This window comes from Cydia strobilella, chromosome 16 (genome assembly GCF_947568885.1).
Source record: "Cydia strobilella chromosome 16, ilCydStro3.1, whole genome shotgun sequence".
Taxonomy (NCBI): domain Eukaryota; kingdom Metazoa; phylum Arthropoda; class Insecta; order Lepidoptera; family Tortricidae; genus Cydia; species Cydia strobilella.
The window spans coordinates 13449221-13466982 of record NC_086056.1 but is presented as its reverse complement, the minus strand read 5'-3'; the positions used below and the strand labels follow the sequence as shown (position 1 = coordinate 13466982).

At 40.3% G+C, this 17762-nt stretch overlaps 1 protein-coding gene across 1 annotated transcript in view; it reads left to right on the top strand.

The window, feature by feature from the left end:
• LOC134748635 (alpha-mannosidase 2) overlaps positions 1 to 17619 on the top strand; it is a 30656-nt gene extending 13037 nt beyond the window's left edge. Inside the window, exons 14-22 of the mRNA XM_063683432.1 lie at positions 440 to 612; positions 1634 to 1852; positions 3116 to 3293; positions 3993 to 4151; positions 4940 to 5092; positions 7183 to 7305; positions 7774 to 7968; positions 10435 to 10545; positions 11640 to 17619. Coding sequence (XP_063539502.1) covers positions 440 to 612; positions 1634 to 1852; positions 3116 to 3293; positions 3993 to 4151; positions 4940 to 5092; positions 7183 to 7305; positions 7774 to 7968; positions 10435 to 10545; positions 11640 to 11798 — 1470 coding nt within the window. The 3' untranslated portion in view covers positions 11799 to 17619. The remainder of the gene's footprint in view (positions 1 to 439; positions 613 to 1633; positions 1853 to 3115; positions 3294 to 3992; positions 4152 to 4939; positions 5093 to 7182; positions 7306 to 7773; positions 7969 to 10434; positions 10546 to 11639) is intronic.
• Positions 17620 to 17762: the final 143 nt, after the last annotated feature.

Here is a 17762-nt window from a genome sequence, read left to right as displayed (position 1 = left end):
ACTTTGAAATTATTTTTAATTAATTTCTTACGCATATTTACACTTACAAAATATGATTTTCAGCATTCTTATATTCCCTGCTATGGTAAAAACATAACATTTTATATATTTGCGGTTCATGTCAACATCCCTATTGAGCTAGTTCAAAAAAAAAACGGACCTGATATGTTACGGAGTTAATTTAGATTAGATTAACAAGTTTTGAGAACAAATCAAATTATTTTATTAAATATTTTGATTTATGTTTTTTAAGTAGTCACACTACTATATATAAATTAAAAACTGTAATAGATGTCAGATGTCATATATCCGGCCTTCACCACTGGAAGGCTTCGTCACTTTTTCTTTAATATATGACACATATTACAGTTTTTAGATTAGATTAGTTAAATATGCGTTGAAAAAGAAAGGACTTAATAAAAATCCCTATTCATCACAGGTATTCGATCCAGAAGGCAAACCAATGATGGCCCAAGTGTCACCAGTGGTGTCGGGGGAGAAGCGGCTGGCATTCGCCGCGAACAAGTTCCAACTGTCCTTCCCTGTTACTGTGGAACCTTTAGCAATAACTACCTACACCGTGTCGCTACGGGACACCACTACCATTAACAAGTAAGTAAGCAATTAAGAAAATGCCACGCGAAATTAATCCTCCCAATCCACACGGTACACGGTATTATATTAATTTGTATGCAATAAGGAGTATTATTGCAATGTTCTGCCGCCAGAGTGCAGCACTAGTGCACATACTAAACCATAGAGTAATTTATTTATTATTGGTCTCGAATAGCCGCACTGTTTAAAGCTTTCGAATGGAATAGAAGGATTAGTAAATTACCTATTCGCTCCGTGCATGACTGGCGCCGCCGTAATGGATGTGGGACCCATTGTTCAGTTCACAGTTGGCAGCTACCTGCCTGGCGTCCGTTGGCTCGTTGGGTGGACGACATTCGGAAGACTGCGGGTCACTTCTGGATGAGATTGGCTCAGGACCGGGATAAGTGGCGTACGCGAGGAGAGGCCTATGCTCAGCAGTGGGCGATAGAAGGCTGATATGATGATGATGATGATGATGAAATAATATAAAGATGTCTTTCTCCGAAAGTTAATATTTTCACCACACCGTGCGTTGGCGTCGCTTGTTCTTCCCCTACCACCAACTTTGCAAATAGCCAATTGACTGTATTGTCCCTTCAGAGGCAAAAATCTACAGGCAAAATTTTAGAAATAAGTATATTTTATATACCTATTTAATTTAAAAATATTAAATCCTATTAAATGTTAGTGCAATTCAACCTCTTTTTTAGGGTTCCGTACCCAAAGGGTAAAAACGGGACCCTATTACTAAGACTCCTCTGTCTGTCTGTCTCATGAACCGTGATAGCTAAACAGTTGACATTTTCACAGATGATGTATTTCTGTTGCCGCTATAACAACAAATACTAAAAACAGAAAACAGAATAAAATAAATATTTAAGTGGGACTCCCTTACAACAAACGTGATTTTTTTGCCGTTTTTTTGCGGAATGGTACGAAACCCTTCGTACGTGCCTGAGTCCGACTCGCACTTGGCCGTTTTTTTGTACTTATTTACTGACTATTTGGTTTGACCAACTATAACTATAATTTCCAGATACACAGCCTTCTCCCGCGTGCGCGTGTATAACGCGGACTACTGGAATATCGACCTGCCAAAGATGTTCGCCATCGACCAACCCACCGCCCGCCTCAGCGAGGATGTCGCCTTCCAAGCAGGCAACGGGACCAGAACTGTCGCCACCATGAATGGACTGATTAAGGCTCTAGTGACGCCTAGTGGGGAAACTATCCCTGTCCATATGGACTTTGTACAGTAAGTACTATGCTACTTAATATAGTCTATATATCAACCTAGCGTCTCAGTGTAGACGTCGCGTTCCAGGCAGGCAACGGGACCAGAACTGTCGCCACCATGAATGGACTGATTAAGGCTCTAGTGACGCCTAGTGGGGAAACTATCCCTGTCCATATGGACTTTGTACAGTAAGTACTATGCTACTTAATATAGTCTATATATCAACCTAGCGTCTCAGTGTAGACGTCGCGTTCCAGGCAGGCAACGGGACCAGAACTGTCGCCACCATGAATGGACTGATTAAGGCTCTAGTGACGCCTAGTGGGGAAACTATCCCTGTCCATATGGACTTTGTACAGTAAGTACTATGCTACTTAATATAGTCTATATATCAACCTAGCGTCTCAGTGTAGACGTCGCGTTCCAGGCAGGCAACGGGACCAGAACTGTCGCCACCATGAATGGACTGATTAAGGCTCTAGTGACGCCTAGTGGGGAAACTATCCCTGTCCATATGGACTTTGTACAGTAAGTACTATGCTACTTAATATAGTCTATATATCAACCTAGCGTCTCAGTGTAGACGTCGCGTTCCAGGCAGGCAACGGGACCAGAACTGTCGCCACCATGAATGGACTGATTAAGGCTCTAGTGACGCCTAATGGGGAAACTATCCCTGTCCATATGGACTTTGTACAGTAAGTACTATGCTACTTCATACAGTCTATATATCAACCTAGCGTCTCAGTGTAGACGTCGCGTTCCAGGCAGGCAACGGGACCAGAACTGTCGCCACCATGAATGGACTGATTAAGGCTCTAGTGACGCCTAATGGGGAAACTATCCCTGTCCATATGGACTTTGTACAGTAAGTACTATGCTACTTCATACAGTCTATATATCAACCTAGCGTCTCAGTGAAGACGTCGCGTTCCAAGCAGGCAACGGGACCAGAACTGTTGCCAACATGAATGGCTTAATTAAGGCTCTAGTGACTATCCTCGTCTATATAGATTTTGTACAGTAATTTACACAAAATACTCTAGAGCAATTAATAGGTTCAGTGACTTCGTATTTCCAGCGGCCAATGTGAACTGTCTGCTAAAAAGTATTAGCCAAAGCTTAGTGGGGAGATCATGAACATACATGTTTCATAGAAGACGTACTAAGCGGAGAGGTTGTTTTTTAAAAAATTGAGGGATAGGAGGAACTGACTTTTTTTATTGTCTGAACGATATAGATTATATGGCTTAAAAAATACAATAAATCCTTTCCTTACAGATACGACTCCATGCAAGCACCAGACAACAACAGCGGAGCATATCTCTTCATCCCATCCAAGCCAGGGACTGTGTTCCGCGCGGACGCTTTCCCTGAACTGGTCATTACGGAAGGACCATTCAAAGCCACGCTGTACACCGGCCTGAATGGACCTAACTCTGCAGAGATCGTGTTGGCGGTAAGTTCATATTAACACGACTCCACATGGGCGCCAAAACAGAAATTAAATCACTGTTCGAACTAAAAGGAACATCTATTGGCCTTTTTTCTGCGATTACTAAGCAGTTTTGAAGAATTAAGTCCCTTTTTTATAGAAAAAGCCCAAAAAAGCTAGCTTTGTCTTATGCCTAAAATTTCCACAAAATTTGCGTTTGTAAGTGACAAATCTAAATATGCCTGGAACGTCATAATCAAAGATAGATATTACTCCGTAAGAGATGGATACAGTCTAAGGAAAAAACGTGCCTCGAAAATCAAGAAAATTTGATTTTCGATCAGATGGCGCCACTACCTTTGGCCTACTCTCGTATAGATGGCGTTGACGGTTTCGTTTGTTATTTAACAATTTTAACGCATATCAGTGAAAGAAAATGGGTCATAATCATATAAAAATAATTAATGCAGTAAAAAAAAACATTTATCCATATTTAAATATATTTTTTGATATTTTTATTTTAAGTTTTAATCGTGTGTCGATAGATGGCAGTGAATTTACTGTGGCTACAAAATGTACTATGACAGTACCGCTCTATCCTATTATATCTTCTTTGGTCATAATATAATTAATTATCTTCTAAATATATGTATGATAAAAGTCCTATTGTACATTAAATCATATCGCTGTGTTTGTACTAGCTATACATTTATTTGTCATCAGATCTCCGTGTTCGACAACCCATCGCTACCGCAGACTGAAGTGGAGATCTCCAACACGTTCCTGATCGACCCGCAGGTCAACGACCTCGAGCTGGCCATGCGATTCTCGACCTCCATCAAGAACAAAGACACGTTCTATACGGACCTTAATGGCATGCAGGTTTGCGATGAGATTTTTTTTTAACTTTTACCTTTGAAACCCAAGAACATCTAAAGGCGTTATAACTAGTCGTGCCGATAGCGCCATGAACACGAGTAGGTGTTATGGCGTACGTTGTCAAAGTAACCGTCACACTTTCAAGTAAGGTTTATATTAGCTCGCTTGCGTCCGTGACTTTGCGTATGAATAATGTTTTTATTTATGATGTAGAATTGTAGAGCATTTAATGGGTTAATACGGGTAAAATTTTGTCCCGGAAATTTTTTTTTTGTTCGAAATTAAACTATCGTGAGACATATTTCACCAACCGAAACCGTGAAACCGTAGTGATCTAAATATTTTGATCATTTTGTTCTTCGTTGTGTTGTGTTGACATTGTAGTAGTCGATTTAAATGTTTCCGGGTAGAACTAAATATGTTAGTAACGCAGCTCATTCGATGTAGGACAAATTATTATTATTTTTGAAAATTAGGTACATACACAAACTCATTTTAAATTGATTCCCAACACTAGCGTAAAATCGTCAAAAGGTGGCAGAGCTTTAACAAACATGGTTCCTAAGCTCCCTCCACACTCGTGCGCGAAACGCGGCGCGAAGCCACGAACATGAAGTGTATAGTCTAGTTCGCTAATCAGCGAAATCGACTCCACACTCGCGTTCGCGGTTTCGCGCCGCGTAGTCTGGAGCGGGCTTTATAGCTTCGGTCCATTTTTTGTAAGTTATCTTAGATTTTCTTGCAGCGTTTTGTTTTTCTATAATAATTTTGACCATATATTTTTGTTTTAGATGATAAAACGTCGCTATTTCGAGAAGCTGCCCCTCCAAGCCAACTTCTACCCGCTACCGGCCGCAACATACATCGAGGATTCTGACGCGCGTTTGACGTTGCTCACGTCAACGCCGCTCGGCATGGCGGCGTTGCAACCTGGCCAGCTAGAGGTAAATCCCCTAATTGACGATCATGATAAGAAGATAAGCATAATTTTGACATTGATGCAAATTTATAGTGTAATTTTTATCCTGAAATCAATAAATCTAAATCTAATCCTTTTTACAATTTAACTTGCCCTGTTAGTATGTATGTTGCTTTGTTAGTGTGGGTCAAATCTTGGAAGCTAAATTTGACCCACTTCTCGATTTAGAATTGAGCTGAAAATTAGCATACGGGATCCCTTGTTTGACATAATTATTGAAAGTCATAATGTAATGATTGTCTTATTATCATTAGTCATAATTCTGAAACCGTTAACCTTTCAGGATTTTCCTCAGGTTATCCTATAGATAGGTTAGGTTTGTTTTATGGCAATTCTGAAAAGTTACGCGTTTCTCAGAAAAGCCAAATTATGACTAACGAAAATGCGGATAAACAATACATTATGACATTCTATATGGGAAACAATAGAGACCCTTTGCATTCATTATGTAAGTCGGGTGACAATGTAATGCAATATTATGGTACCTTCGAATTGATCTCGCGATGGAGACAGGAGGTGGCCATAGGTACTCCGTGATGTGCTGATGAAACAACGCAACCTTGATTATAATTGTGTTTGAGTTTTTTAGAATTGTCTCGATGAGTTTTAGTTGCCTGTGATAAGAAAAGTACAGTCAGCGATAAAAGCTTGTACCGAAAATATTTTTTTTTCCAAAAACTTATTCATACCAGGAAGTTGGCTAACAAGCGTACGGCCAGTCTGAATGGTAAGCAGACACAGCTGATTAATGACGCTTAAACTTCTAACAACTTCAAGCGCCGATCCGAAATATATATAGAGTTCACTGTGTTGACAGGGTAACGGATAAATGAAGGCCCCACCACGTCAACACTGAGCACTCTCTGGATCAATATTACTTTTGTTATTTCCTGAGATTTTAGAACCGCCTGCTTTATTTTATTCAAGATTCATATGAAGTTACAGCAAATGTGGTAGGCTTCAGCTATTGAGAGTCAATGTATAGCATTTGAAATGAAATAAACCGAAAAGAAAACCTGGTTTGTAGGCAATAAGTGTTTTTTTAAGTAACAAGTTAATTTATTTTTATTTAATTTCATGTGCTAGCTGAGCTCGAGTTTTAGAAGTACATCAACTAGAAATGTCGAATTGCGTTCTAATGAAAGATACGTCGACCGAAATGTGGGCGCTACTCAGGTTTTTATTATATGCCGTGGTTTGTAGCGACGAGTAGGTAGTTAGTTTCAGTTGTTCTCAGTAAAGTCGGTACTTTGATTGTGATATTTATGATTACGAAAACGAAAACTTCGCAGATAACTTTGTCTTAATTTTTGTTTGTTTTCCCAGATTCAGTAAATATACGATGTTCTCATGTCAAATAGAAACAAATATAAAACTATACTTGTAGCATTACTAATAGAAGTACTTAGGTTGATTTTGATTCTTAATTTAGTAGTTTAGATAATGCCAGAAATAAATAGCCATAACCAAGAATATGGGAGCATCCCAACAGATTATAGTTTACCAACGCTACTATTTTAATTTATTTTTTATTACGAGTAGCTTACTTTAGTGTCTCACTGCTGGGCAAAGGTCTCTCGTTTTCTCCACTTGACCTTGTCGTTGGTATTTTCCCACCATTTCGGATATGCTTCCAAGTCGTCTCATCTCCTTTTCTTTTTGTCTGCACCCCGGCCTGCACCATCTATGGGGTTCCGTGGGTCCCACTCAGTAACCATTTTAATATTTAGGAAAATTATAAAAAGCCGTTTTTTGACCCAACTATATTCCGTGGCATGGCCACAGAATAAATAATAGTACTAGGTACAGAAGGTTCACTCTCTAACAAAACGCGTCTATTACGACAGATATGACCGCTAGGTGGCGCAAGCGCGAATTGGCGTCCGTTCCGTGGCGGTGCGCGGAGACTGCTATGGCTAGACACCAAAGTACTTGTAGCGACGCGACGAAATCGCAGAGTGAGCCACGCCTGGCTTGGCTTAAAATGTTACAAACACGATTTCCTAATGCATTAGGGTTGATATATTATAACATTTTGTTTATGTCTGTATCCAGGTTATGCAAGACCGGCGTCTGAGCAAAGATGACAACCGGGGAATGAATCAAGGCGTACTGGACAACGTGCGGACAAGACACACCTTCCGCCTCATATATGAAAAGGCCAACAATCCTTGCCAGGTAAGTTTGCATTTATGTCTCAATTCTAAGATCTGACCTTGGTTGACAAAACCGACGGCTAAGTAAGGACGACAACTTGAAATCACAACCTCAGTATCATTATACAAGGTCCAAAGTCAAACAATAACAGTGACGAACGAATATATTTTAAATTACGTACTTATATGTTTAGTATTTGCAGTATTATGTTTATTAGTCAGATGTCTTCATATATTTACGAACGGGCAGCTCCGATATCTCTGAACGTTCCAGCAGTGGAAGTATTTTTACCTGATATGATGAAATTACGATTGAAGATAACCAAAAGAAACAAGCTGCGGTGGCAGCATGGTTCCCTTTTTATCGCCTGTCACTTTCGCACTTACATACTTGTTAGAACGTGACTGGCATGGTGACAGGTGATAAAAGTGCGACCGTGCTACGGCCGCTGGTTTTTCAGATTGTTGTTTATAACCGTTTTGTTTTCAGCAAAAGCATTCCCCTGACCACCCAAGCGGTCAGCTGACCCTCGGCGCCCACGTGTCATCGCAGACCCTCCTGCACCCGCTCGTGGCGCTGCACTACTCCGCGCGGACCGGAGTAGCCCGGCCCGCCTACAAGCGAGCGCGGACCAGCGCCGCTGACGTTGTACTAGCGGAGTTTAGTGCGCATGTCTCGGCCAAGGTCAGTAGACTCCTGCACCCGCTCGTGGCGCTGCACTACTCCGCGCGGACCGGAGTAGCCCGGCCCGCCTACAAGCGAGCGCGGACCAGCGCCGCTGACGTTGTACTAGCGGAGTTTAGTGCGCATGTCTCGGCCAAGGTCAGTAGACTCCTGCACCCGCTCGTGGCGCTGCACTACTCCGCGCGGACCGGAGTAGCCCGGCCCGCCTACAAGCGAGCGCGGACCAGCGCCGCTGACGTTGTACTAGCGGAGTTTAGTGCGCATGTCTCGGCCAAGGTCAGTAGACTCCTGCACCCGCTCGTGGCGCTGCACTACTCCGCGCGGACCGGAGTAGCCCGGCCCGCCTACAAGCGAGCGCGGACCAGCGCCGCTGACGTTGTACTAGCGGAGTTTAGTGCGCATGTCTCGGCCAAGGTCAGTAGACTCCTGCACCCGCTCGTGGCGCTGCACTACTCCGCGCGGACCGGAGTAGCCCGGCCCGCCTACAAGCGAGCGCGGACCAGCGCCGCTGACGTTGTACTAGCGGAGTTTAGTGCGCATGTCTCGGCCAAGGTCAGTAGACTCCTGCACCCGCTCGTGGCGCTGCACTACTCCGCGCGGACCGGAGTAGCCCGGCCCGCCTACAAGCGAGCGCGGACCAGCGCCGCTGACGTTGTACTAGCGGAGTTTAGTGCGCATGTCTCGGCCAAGGTCAGTAGACTCCTGCACCCGCTCGTGGCGCTGCACTACTCCGCGCGGACCGGAGTAGCCCGGCCCGCCTACAAGCGAGCGCGGACCAGCGCCGCTGACGTTGTACTAGCGGAGTTTAGTGCGCATGTCTCGGCCAAGGTCAGTAGACTCCTGCACCCGCTCGTGGCGCTGCACTACTCCGCGCGGACCGGAGTAGCCCGGCCCGCCTACAAGCGAGCGCGGACCAGCGCCGCTGACGTTGTACTAGCGGAGTTTAGTGCGCATGTCTCGGCCAAGGTCAGTAGACTCCTGCACCCGCTCGTGGCGCTGCACTACTCCGCGCGGACCGGAGTAGCCCGGCCCGCCTACAAGCGAGCGCGGACCAGCGCCGCTGACGTTGTACTAGCGGAGTTTAGTGCGCATGTCTCGGCCAAGGTCAGTAGACTCCTGCACCCGCTCGTGGCGCTGCACTACTCCGCGCGGACCGGAGTAGCCCGGCCCGCCTACAAGCGAGCGCGGACCAGCGCCGCTGACGTTGTACTAGCGGAGTTTAGTGCGCATGTCTCGGCCAAGGTCAGTAGACTCCTGCACCCGCTCGTGGCGCTGCACTACTCCGCGCGGACCGGAGTAGCCCGGCCCGCCTACAAGCGAGCGCGGACCAGCGCCGCTGACGTTGTACTAGCGGAGTTTAGTGCGCATGTCTCGGCCAAGGTCAGTAGACTCCTGCACCCGCTCGTGGCGCTGCACTACTCCGCGCGGACCGGAGTAGCCCGGCCCGCCTACAAGCGAGCGCGGACCAGCGCCGCCGACGTTGTACTAGCGGAGTTTAGTGCGCATGTCTCGGCCAAGGTCAGTAGACTCCTGCATCCGCTTATACAATATTTTTTAAGAAAAAAAAAACCGACTTCCATGTTGGATGCCGGTAAAAGATTATTGTTGATCTTGAAAACCTAACTTGCTTAATAAACATAACGAAGAGGACAAATCGCCAAACGTGAATTATGCGTCGTTGCAGAGTTCCATTCTGATCATCATCAGCAGTTCCACTTCATCAAATGTCACTTTTTTAAATGTTAATGCTTGATTTGTTAATGAAAATACTAAACTCACTATATGTGCCTTTAACATTTGAGGAGTTCCCTCGATCCCTCATGGATCCAATCATCAGAACTGCGTTTTGACTAAAACGGGACCAATTTGTATGTATATACTTACAATCAAAAAAAGAATTTTCATAATCGGTCTAGAAATGACGGAGATATGGAGTTTTTCCGATTTGGAAGTCCTTTAAAAATAAACCCTGACAATAAGGCGACATGTCATATTGGATACCGTCAGCACCCAAAAGACGCGGCAAACTGCCAAGCCACGGACTTATGCCTAAACACCCTAAAGCAGAGTGCGGTTATTTTTGTTTTTGCCATTCGAAATTGCACAATATCACTGAACGAGATAGAAACTAAAGATTCTCGTTTACACAAGTTGCTATACTCGTATTAATTTATTATCGAGTTCCAACAATACTGTCAAATGAAATGACGTCATTATTAATGACTCATTAATCAATACGAGATGCAATTCTGTGCAATTGTGTTTCTCCTGTGTCGGTAACGGTTTAGGTATACGTTCATTAGCCAAATTCGCTTCACGTTCATCAGCTCATAGCTGATTTTAAGCAGTCATCCTAGCCTATATGCACATGCAGTTCCACTTATACAACTCCACTATGTCTTCCCATACAATGTCACATCAGTCATAATATGAACTACTAAGATCTACTTTAAATATTTTCAGAAGAAAGACGGCAACACAGTCCACGGCATGGGCATGACCTTTCAGAGGGTATACCTGGATAAGTGCTACGGGAACCCGGAGATCGCCAAGTGGTACCCGACCAGCGAAGGCATCGTAAGTTTTTTTCGTTACTGTTCGATTCACAAGAGCTGGCAAGAATGGACTGGATGAGTGAATGAAAATATCTATGTGATACATCACATTAAAAACACACACACAGTTAATGATTAACCAATAAAATGGTGGCTCTGACTGTAGAGTGGAATCCGTTTATTATGACGCAGCTTATGCTGACCAACCGCTTACTATGACGCAATTACTGTGCGAAGTTTGGTTTTCATATAAAATTTGTGACAGTCGGATAAGATGACTTCGCTTATGCTTATAGTGACAAATTGCTTATAACCTATATGACCTATAAATCCTATTTTTATGAAATTATGTTTGGTTATACTGACACATTCGCTGGTTTTCGTGGCCGCCCCCACGTCTCTCGTCGACTTTTGGTGCGTGCGTGGCGTTTAAGTTGTTTTAGTTTTGATTTTCGGTGAAAGTTGATAATTGGTACAAGATTAATTAAAACACAGGAATTTGAGATTAATTAAAAAAAATAACAAAAATAAGAAGTTAATCAACTATGCTTTATATGACATCCGCTTAGTATGACGTGTTTGCCACTGCCCTTCGATGTCATTATAAGCGGATTCTACTGTATACCGACCGATACAGGTGTCACTCATACCTACAATGAAAGTTTCGTTCATTCCATTCGTGCCAACTTTCGTAAATCAATCTGTACAATACTATACAACGTTTCCTATTAATGCTTCTATAGCGACCGCCTGCTAGAAATGTTGAATTTCGGTTTTGCCTCATGTAATAATTTCCCTTTTTCGCAAAAATTATCAATTGGCGATAAAACCACATTATGGCGCTATATTCGTCTTCCTTTGTTTTATTGCAGTGCGTAATTCAATAAATAATTATTTTGACTTCTTATATGTAGTATTGAACCTTTCTCTACACGAGTGGAGAAAACATAGCATAGTCAGCTTCTTCTCAGTTATGACACATGAATTCCAAATTTCCAAAATTCCAGGCTTGAATCGAACACGCCTGTCTCAACCAAATATTCCACGAAATATTTAATTTTGCTTTCTTATGACGTAATCAACGCATGCCTACATCACGTGTGATTAATATTTCAGATCCAACTATCAGATATGGTAGACGCCGCACCGGAGCAAATATTCGACAGCTCCTTAACTTTCAACCACGTACGGAACCCCGTGCCCGACGGGGCTCTCACACTCTGCCCCATGGAAATACGATCCGTCTTCATCAACAAGACTTTGAAACACGGCTGAACTGTAACCTAGACAGAAAACGCGCGAATAGTAAGGACGGTTGGTTAAGAAAAATATTAAGCCTTAATTAAGCAAGGGGAATAAATTATCACCTTTGAACTTTATTATCTCTTTTCGATAAGGTTGAAATCTTTAAAAAACCACGTCCTCGTTCCTATTTAAAGGACAGAGCACACCGGCTGTGTTGGCTTCAGACTCGGGTAAATCCGTCAGATTTTGCGATTTTAGTATTAAGAAAAGATAATAGGGTATATATTTCCTAAGAGGGCCAAATGGATTTACCCGAGTTTGAAGTTATGCGGCACAAGTTTAGCGCTGCGCGTGCGCTACAATTTCTATTGAGTAGGAAAAGTGTTATCGAAAAAAATGCAAGAAAGGCCGTATAAGGGAAGAAAAAATGCCCTTCACGATTAAGAGCTGTTTTTTTTTAAATATAGTTTTGTTGAAAAATTCCCAGTGGTTCAGCCAGGAAAAAATAAAATCCGGATTCAGGAAATGTGACTTTTCTCCAAAACTATTAAATTTTTTCATACCATCTTTGTGTCATGTCAAAAATTGTTTTTTTTTACTTCTTTACAAAGAGGATTTATCCTTAAGTTCTTTGGCAGTGTTAGAATAGCATAAGAATAAAATGTAAAAAAAAAAAACAACCAACTAACATTTTTTATTTATTTTGACACTGTTGCACTGTTGCTTTTTGATTTTGACCGTCAAACTAATATGACTGACAGAACGCTAAATAAGGCTTTTTTTAGAAATGACATTTGGAGTGGTCACTCCTTCAGGAATGAGAAAAAAATGTTTTTTTTTTTTAATTTTGACTTACTAGTTTTTTACAGAGATGTTAGATGGAGACTCAATTTTCTTTCAGGATATACATATATACAATTTAATAACCAAAATGAAAAAAGATGGTAAGATAAAGTTGAATAGTTTTAGAGAAAAGTCATATTTTATAAATTCGGATTTTATTTTTTCCCGGCTGAAACACTCGGAATTTTTTAACAGAACTTGGCACAATTGTACTACTAGATGTAAGTAACTATAGAAAAAAAAACTCAGCTCTTAACTCTTAAATGCATAGTGACGGATGCAGCCTCTACGACAAAAAACATAATTTTATGCATAATTAGATAAAATTGATTTGGTCCTGTATAACTATTTTGATCGTAAATTAATACACTTTCCGATGTTTTATTCAAATTTGCGCAGTATTTTAAAGAAAAAATTGATGAGTTTTAGTTTGTAATTTAGGCGTTTTTTTCGGGGTTTGCAATTATTTTATATTTAAAATCTGTATTATAGGCAAAGAGGATATAATAAGATAGAGCGGTACTGTCATAGTAAATTTTGTAACCACTGTAAATTCACTGCCATCTATCGACATACTTTAAAACTAAAAATGAAGATTTATAAAAATACGTTAAAATGTGTTTAAATGTGGATAAATGATTTTTTATTTGCATTAATTATTTTTATATGATTTTGACCCATGTTCTTTCACTGATATGCGTTTTATAAATAACAAACGAAACCGTGAACGCCCTCTATACAAGAGTAGGCCAAAGCTAGTGGCGCCATCTGATCGAGAATCAAATTTTCGTGTGATTTTCGAGGCACGTTTTTTCCTTAGACTGTATCCATCTATTACGGAGTTATATCCATCTTTGTTATAGGTATATTATAAATAGTATAAATTTCTAATGGTAGTAAGATTTTTCATATATTTTACCAATAATGGTATATTTACATAAATTATGATTTATTATTTTTCCCAGAATCAGTAAACAATTATGTAACACATATATTAATTTCAGGCAAAAAGAAAAAAATCATGCATTTATGGGTTAATCATAAAAGGGCATTTTTTTCTTCCCTCATCCTGCTACGGCCTTTACTGAAGAACTGGAATCTGGATAATTATCAATTATCAATAGGGAATATTACGCGAAACTCTGCGCAGGGGGCGCCAGGGCGCCACTACCACAATCTGAGGGTCTATCGTGAAGCAAGGAAATTTCTTTATCTAACATCTCTGTCACTCTTGCATATTCGAGCGACAAAGAGGCAGATACGCAGATAGCGAACTTTCGGAGTCGTGTTTCCCGGTAGGTCCTCTGTAAGCAAACCGCATTGATGCATCAATGTGATATTTTATTATCTCTGAAAACCTGTTAAAGGTACAGTGTATATAAGTTACTCTATGGTTTACTAAAAAGGCTAGTCCTGCACTCTGGTGGCAGTACATTAGTCAATCACAGCCGAAAGATTAATGAGATTTTGTAAACGATATTCACATCGTTTCCAAAAATAGATTTTTAAGGAAATATTTAGTCAATGCAATGTGACAACTGTATTTGTTAACTTCAAACATGTTTACATTCTGCGACAACATAGCGTTACGTAGTTTGCGTTGAGTACAGCGACATCTAACGGCATGTTAGGAAATAGTTATTTGTTATACAAGGGTGCAAAGTTGTATTTTACCCGCGAGTGTTTTAACACACGAGAAGTAAAATACATTTGCACCCGTGTGTAACACAAAACTTTTCCCCTCACTATAGCGAGGAAAGTGCAACATCCACAGGCGTTAGATCATCTTCATCAACTGGAATCACTCATTTTTTTACGATATTATAACAAAAAACTCTGGAAATTCTGTACTTTTACGTGAGAAGTTTTTAAGTAAAATTTTTGTTGACAGTGTTGACATTTCTGACGTATGAAATGTCAATGATGCGTTTTGAAATTGCATCGACTTAACTTGTGCGTTCAGAATTATATTTAACATAATTATTAAAAAAACAAACGTTTATTATGGAATTTTAAGGTTTATGACTTAAAATCAAAAAATAAAGCTAAATCTGGTATTTTTTATTAAATTCTCAAACCATTTATTTAATGATAATTAATATCGAACGAACCATTATTATGAGCGTTTTACGTTTTGTTATCTGTCAAGCTACTTAAACACGCTCCATCCAAGGTCAAATTACTTTCCCCACTAGTGGATAAAATGCGTTTTTCCCCGCTTGTTTTAAAGGATAAAAGACGGGTTTCCGAGCTAGTTAGGGGAAATAGTTATTTGTTATACAAGGGTGCAAAGTTGTATTTTACCCGCGAGTGTGGAATTGAAACATGAGCAAGCGAAAGGATTCTATAGTTGAACCACGAGCGAAGCGAGTGGTTCTAAAATAGAATCCTGAGCGTAGCGAGTGTTTCAACACACGAGAAGTAAAATACATTTGCACTATACACTCGTTTGCAATATTTAACTTACGCCCATATTGCACAATGTACTATTGTTTCTGAGTCATGAGCGTTCATTGTATGTAAGTATTTATATTATAATAATCTCTAATCATTGTGATTTGGGTCTCACAACGACTGATGTAACTAAATGCGCATGCAAATGTGCACGTTTCAAAATAAGGTGAAAACTGTCAAGAAACTAGTTTTCTGGTTTTTGTGTGGCTCATGGCGTTATACATAAACTTCTGTCAAAACTTATTTTAAAACGTGCATATTAATAATACTTAGGATATACCTATACATACATCTTTATCCTTTTTCAAATACTGGCAAGTCGAGTTTGTACGTGATAGAAGTTAGCGTAGGATATACCTAAGTACTAAGTGTAGCAAGGTAGAAAATCAAGTAAATAACATCTGTCTAGCACAAAGTAAAGATAATAGCATTGTTACGCGTGTTTCATACTATACCTTGATGTCAATGTCGGCGGCCGATGGTAAAATCAGGCAGATCATGAAATTCCTAGGCATACCGTGAATCGTGAAAATCATTATCTCGTTCCCTGAGTCGACGGAGCTCCGCGTCTGAAGCAACAACGAACCTATCCTACCTATCTATTGGTTTAACCTTTTCGACGCCGTGTCAAACACAAAGCTGTCACTCAGACGCCACGTCACCGAAGTATCAAAACTGAAATTGAACTTTATGCACATGCACGTAGGTCTATGTTGCTCTGTGGTCTGTGACGGATTAATCAGTCTTTGGCGTTCGACCTGCGGTGCCGATATATCCGTCATTAGGGTCCAAAAGGTTAACGTGACTTCCGTCAAAACTTTACGATCGGCCGCCGACATGGATAATATAATACATATTGAATTGCTATTTTCAGATTTATTAATGCACGGAGCGGGTTAATGAAAAATAGTATGAGCAACGTTAGGTGACGCAAGCGTGCGGCGGTTTTTACCTACAATGCCACCCGCTTGCGTGCGCCCGCTCCGTTAATCCGGACGCACTTAGGGTCGGTTGCACCAAACTGTTTGTCATCGTTAAAGTTCGCAAAATTTTATTGTATCGAAAGTTTCATAGTAAACCGCCGCGGCGCGCCGGGTGACGTTGATCAGTCTGTCAAGTGCGGATGGTGCAACTGGCACTTAATATGATAGATAGTACTGTCAAGTTAGCGTTGTACAAATGTGCTAGTTGCAGCAGTTTCCACGTCTGAATATTATTACAGGAATCGGTTTCCATGTTGGGAATGTCTGAGATCTTTCCATGTGGAAAGTTAAGCAGTTTTGGAAACGTCGGCACATTAGTAGTAAACTCTTGGGCTCTTATTTATTTTACAGTACATCTTATATATTTACGACACCTGTATAGCACAGGGTGTCGTAAAATATATAAGCACATTACGTAACTACGTCGAAAAAAGGGCCATAATTATGTACGTTGTACGATACACGTGCGAATAGGTAATTCGCAATTCGTGTCACATTCGTGCAACACGACCGGATGGAGTGTTTTAAAAGTGTTGCGAATTTCCTATTTTTCGCACTTGTATCGTAAATAACTAATGAGTGTGATTAATATTATTTTGATTGTTTTTAGTGTTTGCTTTTAGTGTGGGAACATTTTATTTGTTGTAAATATGTGTCGGGTTAATTAGCGCTGACGTTGCACGATTATTAACCCTTTTCCAGGCATAGTACCTACGATTTATCGATCACATACGCGCCAATAGACTATCAACTTTAGCATTCCGATTTAATGTTCAAATTAGATTGCACTTTTGGGAAATGTGACGTCTTTAAATGAATGATCAAAGTTGGAATAATTGGAATATATAGTTTGTCAAAGGACTGTCTCATTTCAAACGTAGACAGAGAGAATCATACTATCTTTGCCTTACATTAATACTAGCACCCAAAAGATAAGGATGAGTGTAGTTTTTTTTCGTTCTTATTTACTGACAATTTGGTTTGACAAACTATATTTGGATTTTTTGGGAAAACCTTGTATTTCAGGCAGCACCAATATAAAATAGACTACATATTCAAAATAGTTAAGCATTTCAAGAGTTATCAAGAGAAGTTCAGTCTAATTTGGACTTTAAAGTTGCAATTCCGTTTAGATGTTAGTGGTGGATAAATAGCTATGCATGGAAAAGGGTTAAAATAAAATACCATAATGGCAACTTCCTTAAGATCCCCTTTCATATAGACACATATTTGTCCATTAGGTTAAAAATATTATTTGATAATGTTTTCTGATTTAATTATTTTTTTATTTAAAAATTATCCCACAAACATGTAAAGATGTATAATATATTTATAGTGAGAAACGATCTCAGCAATCTTTAGTAATAATGGTGTAATAAATCTCCTATAGATGAAATTATATAAACAGTTGGATTTTAATAATCATATATCCATCCAGATAAAATTGTTTATTTATTTTACATATTATAAAATAAAATGTTGTTTTTATCTGCTTTCTCCTATTATTATAAAATAATCATGATACTTTTATATTTCAATCTTTGTTCATGTAAATATAACGTCTAAAATTATTATTTAGTTTTATTGACACACCCAGTACATTTTTGAAAGCTTTTAACTAACCTGAGTTCCACAATTAAAATTAGATTCTAGACTTAATACCTCAAGGTCGTTTATGGTTGGCAAATTGAGACCCTTGAGATTCCAAGGGTTT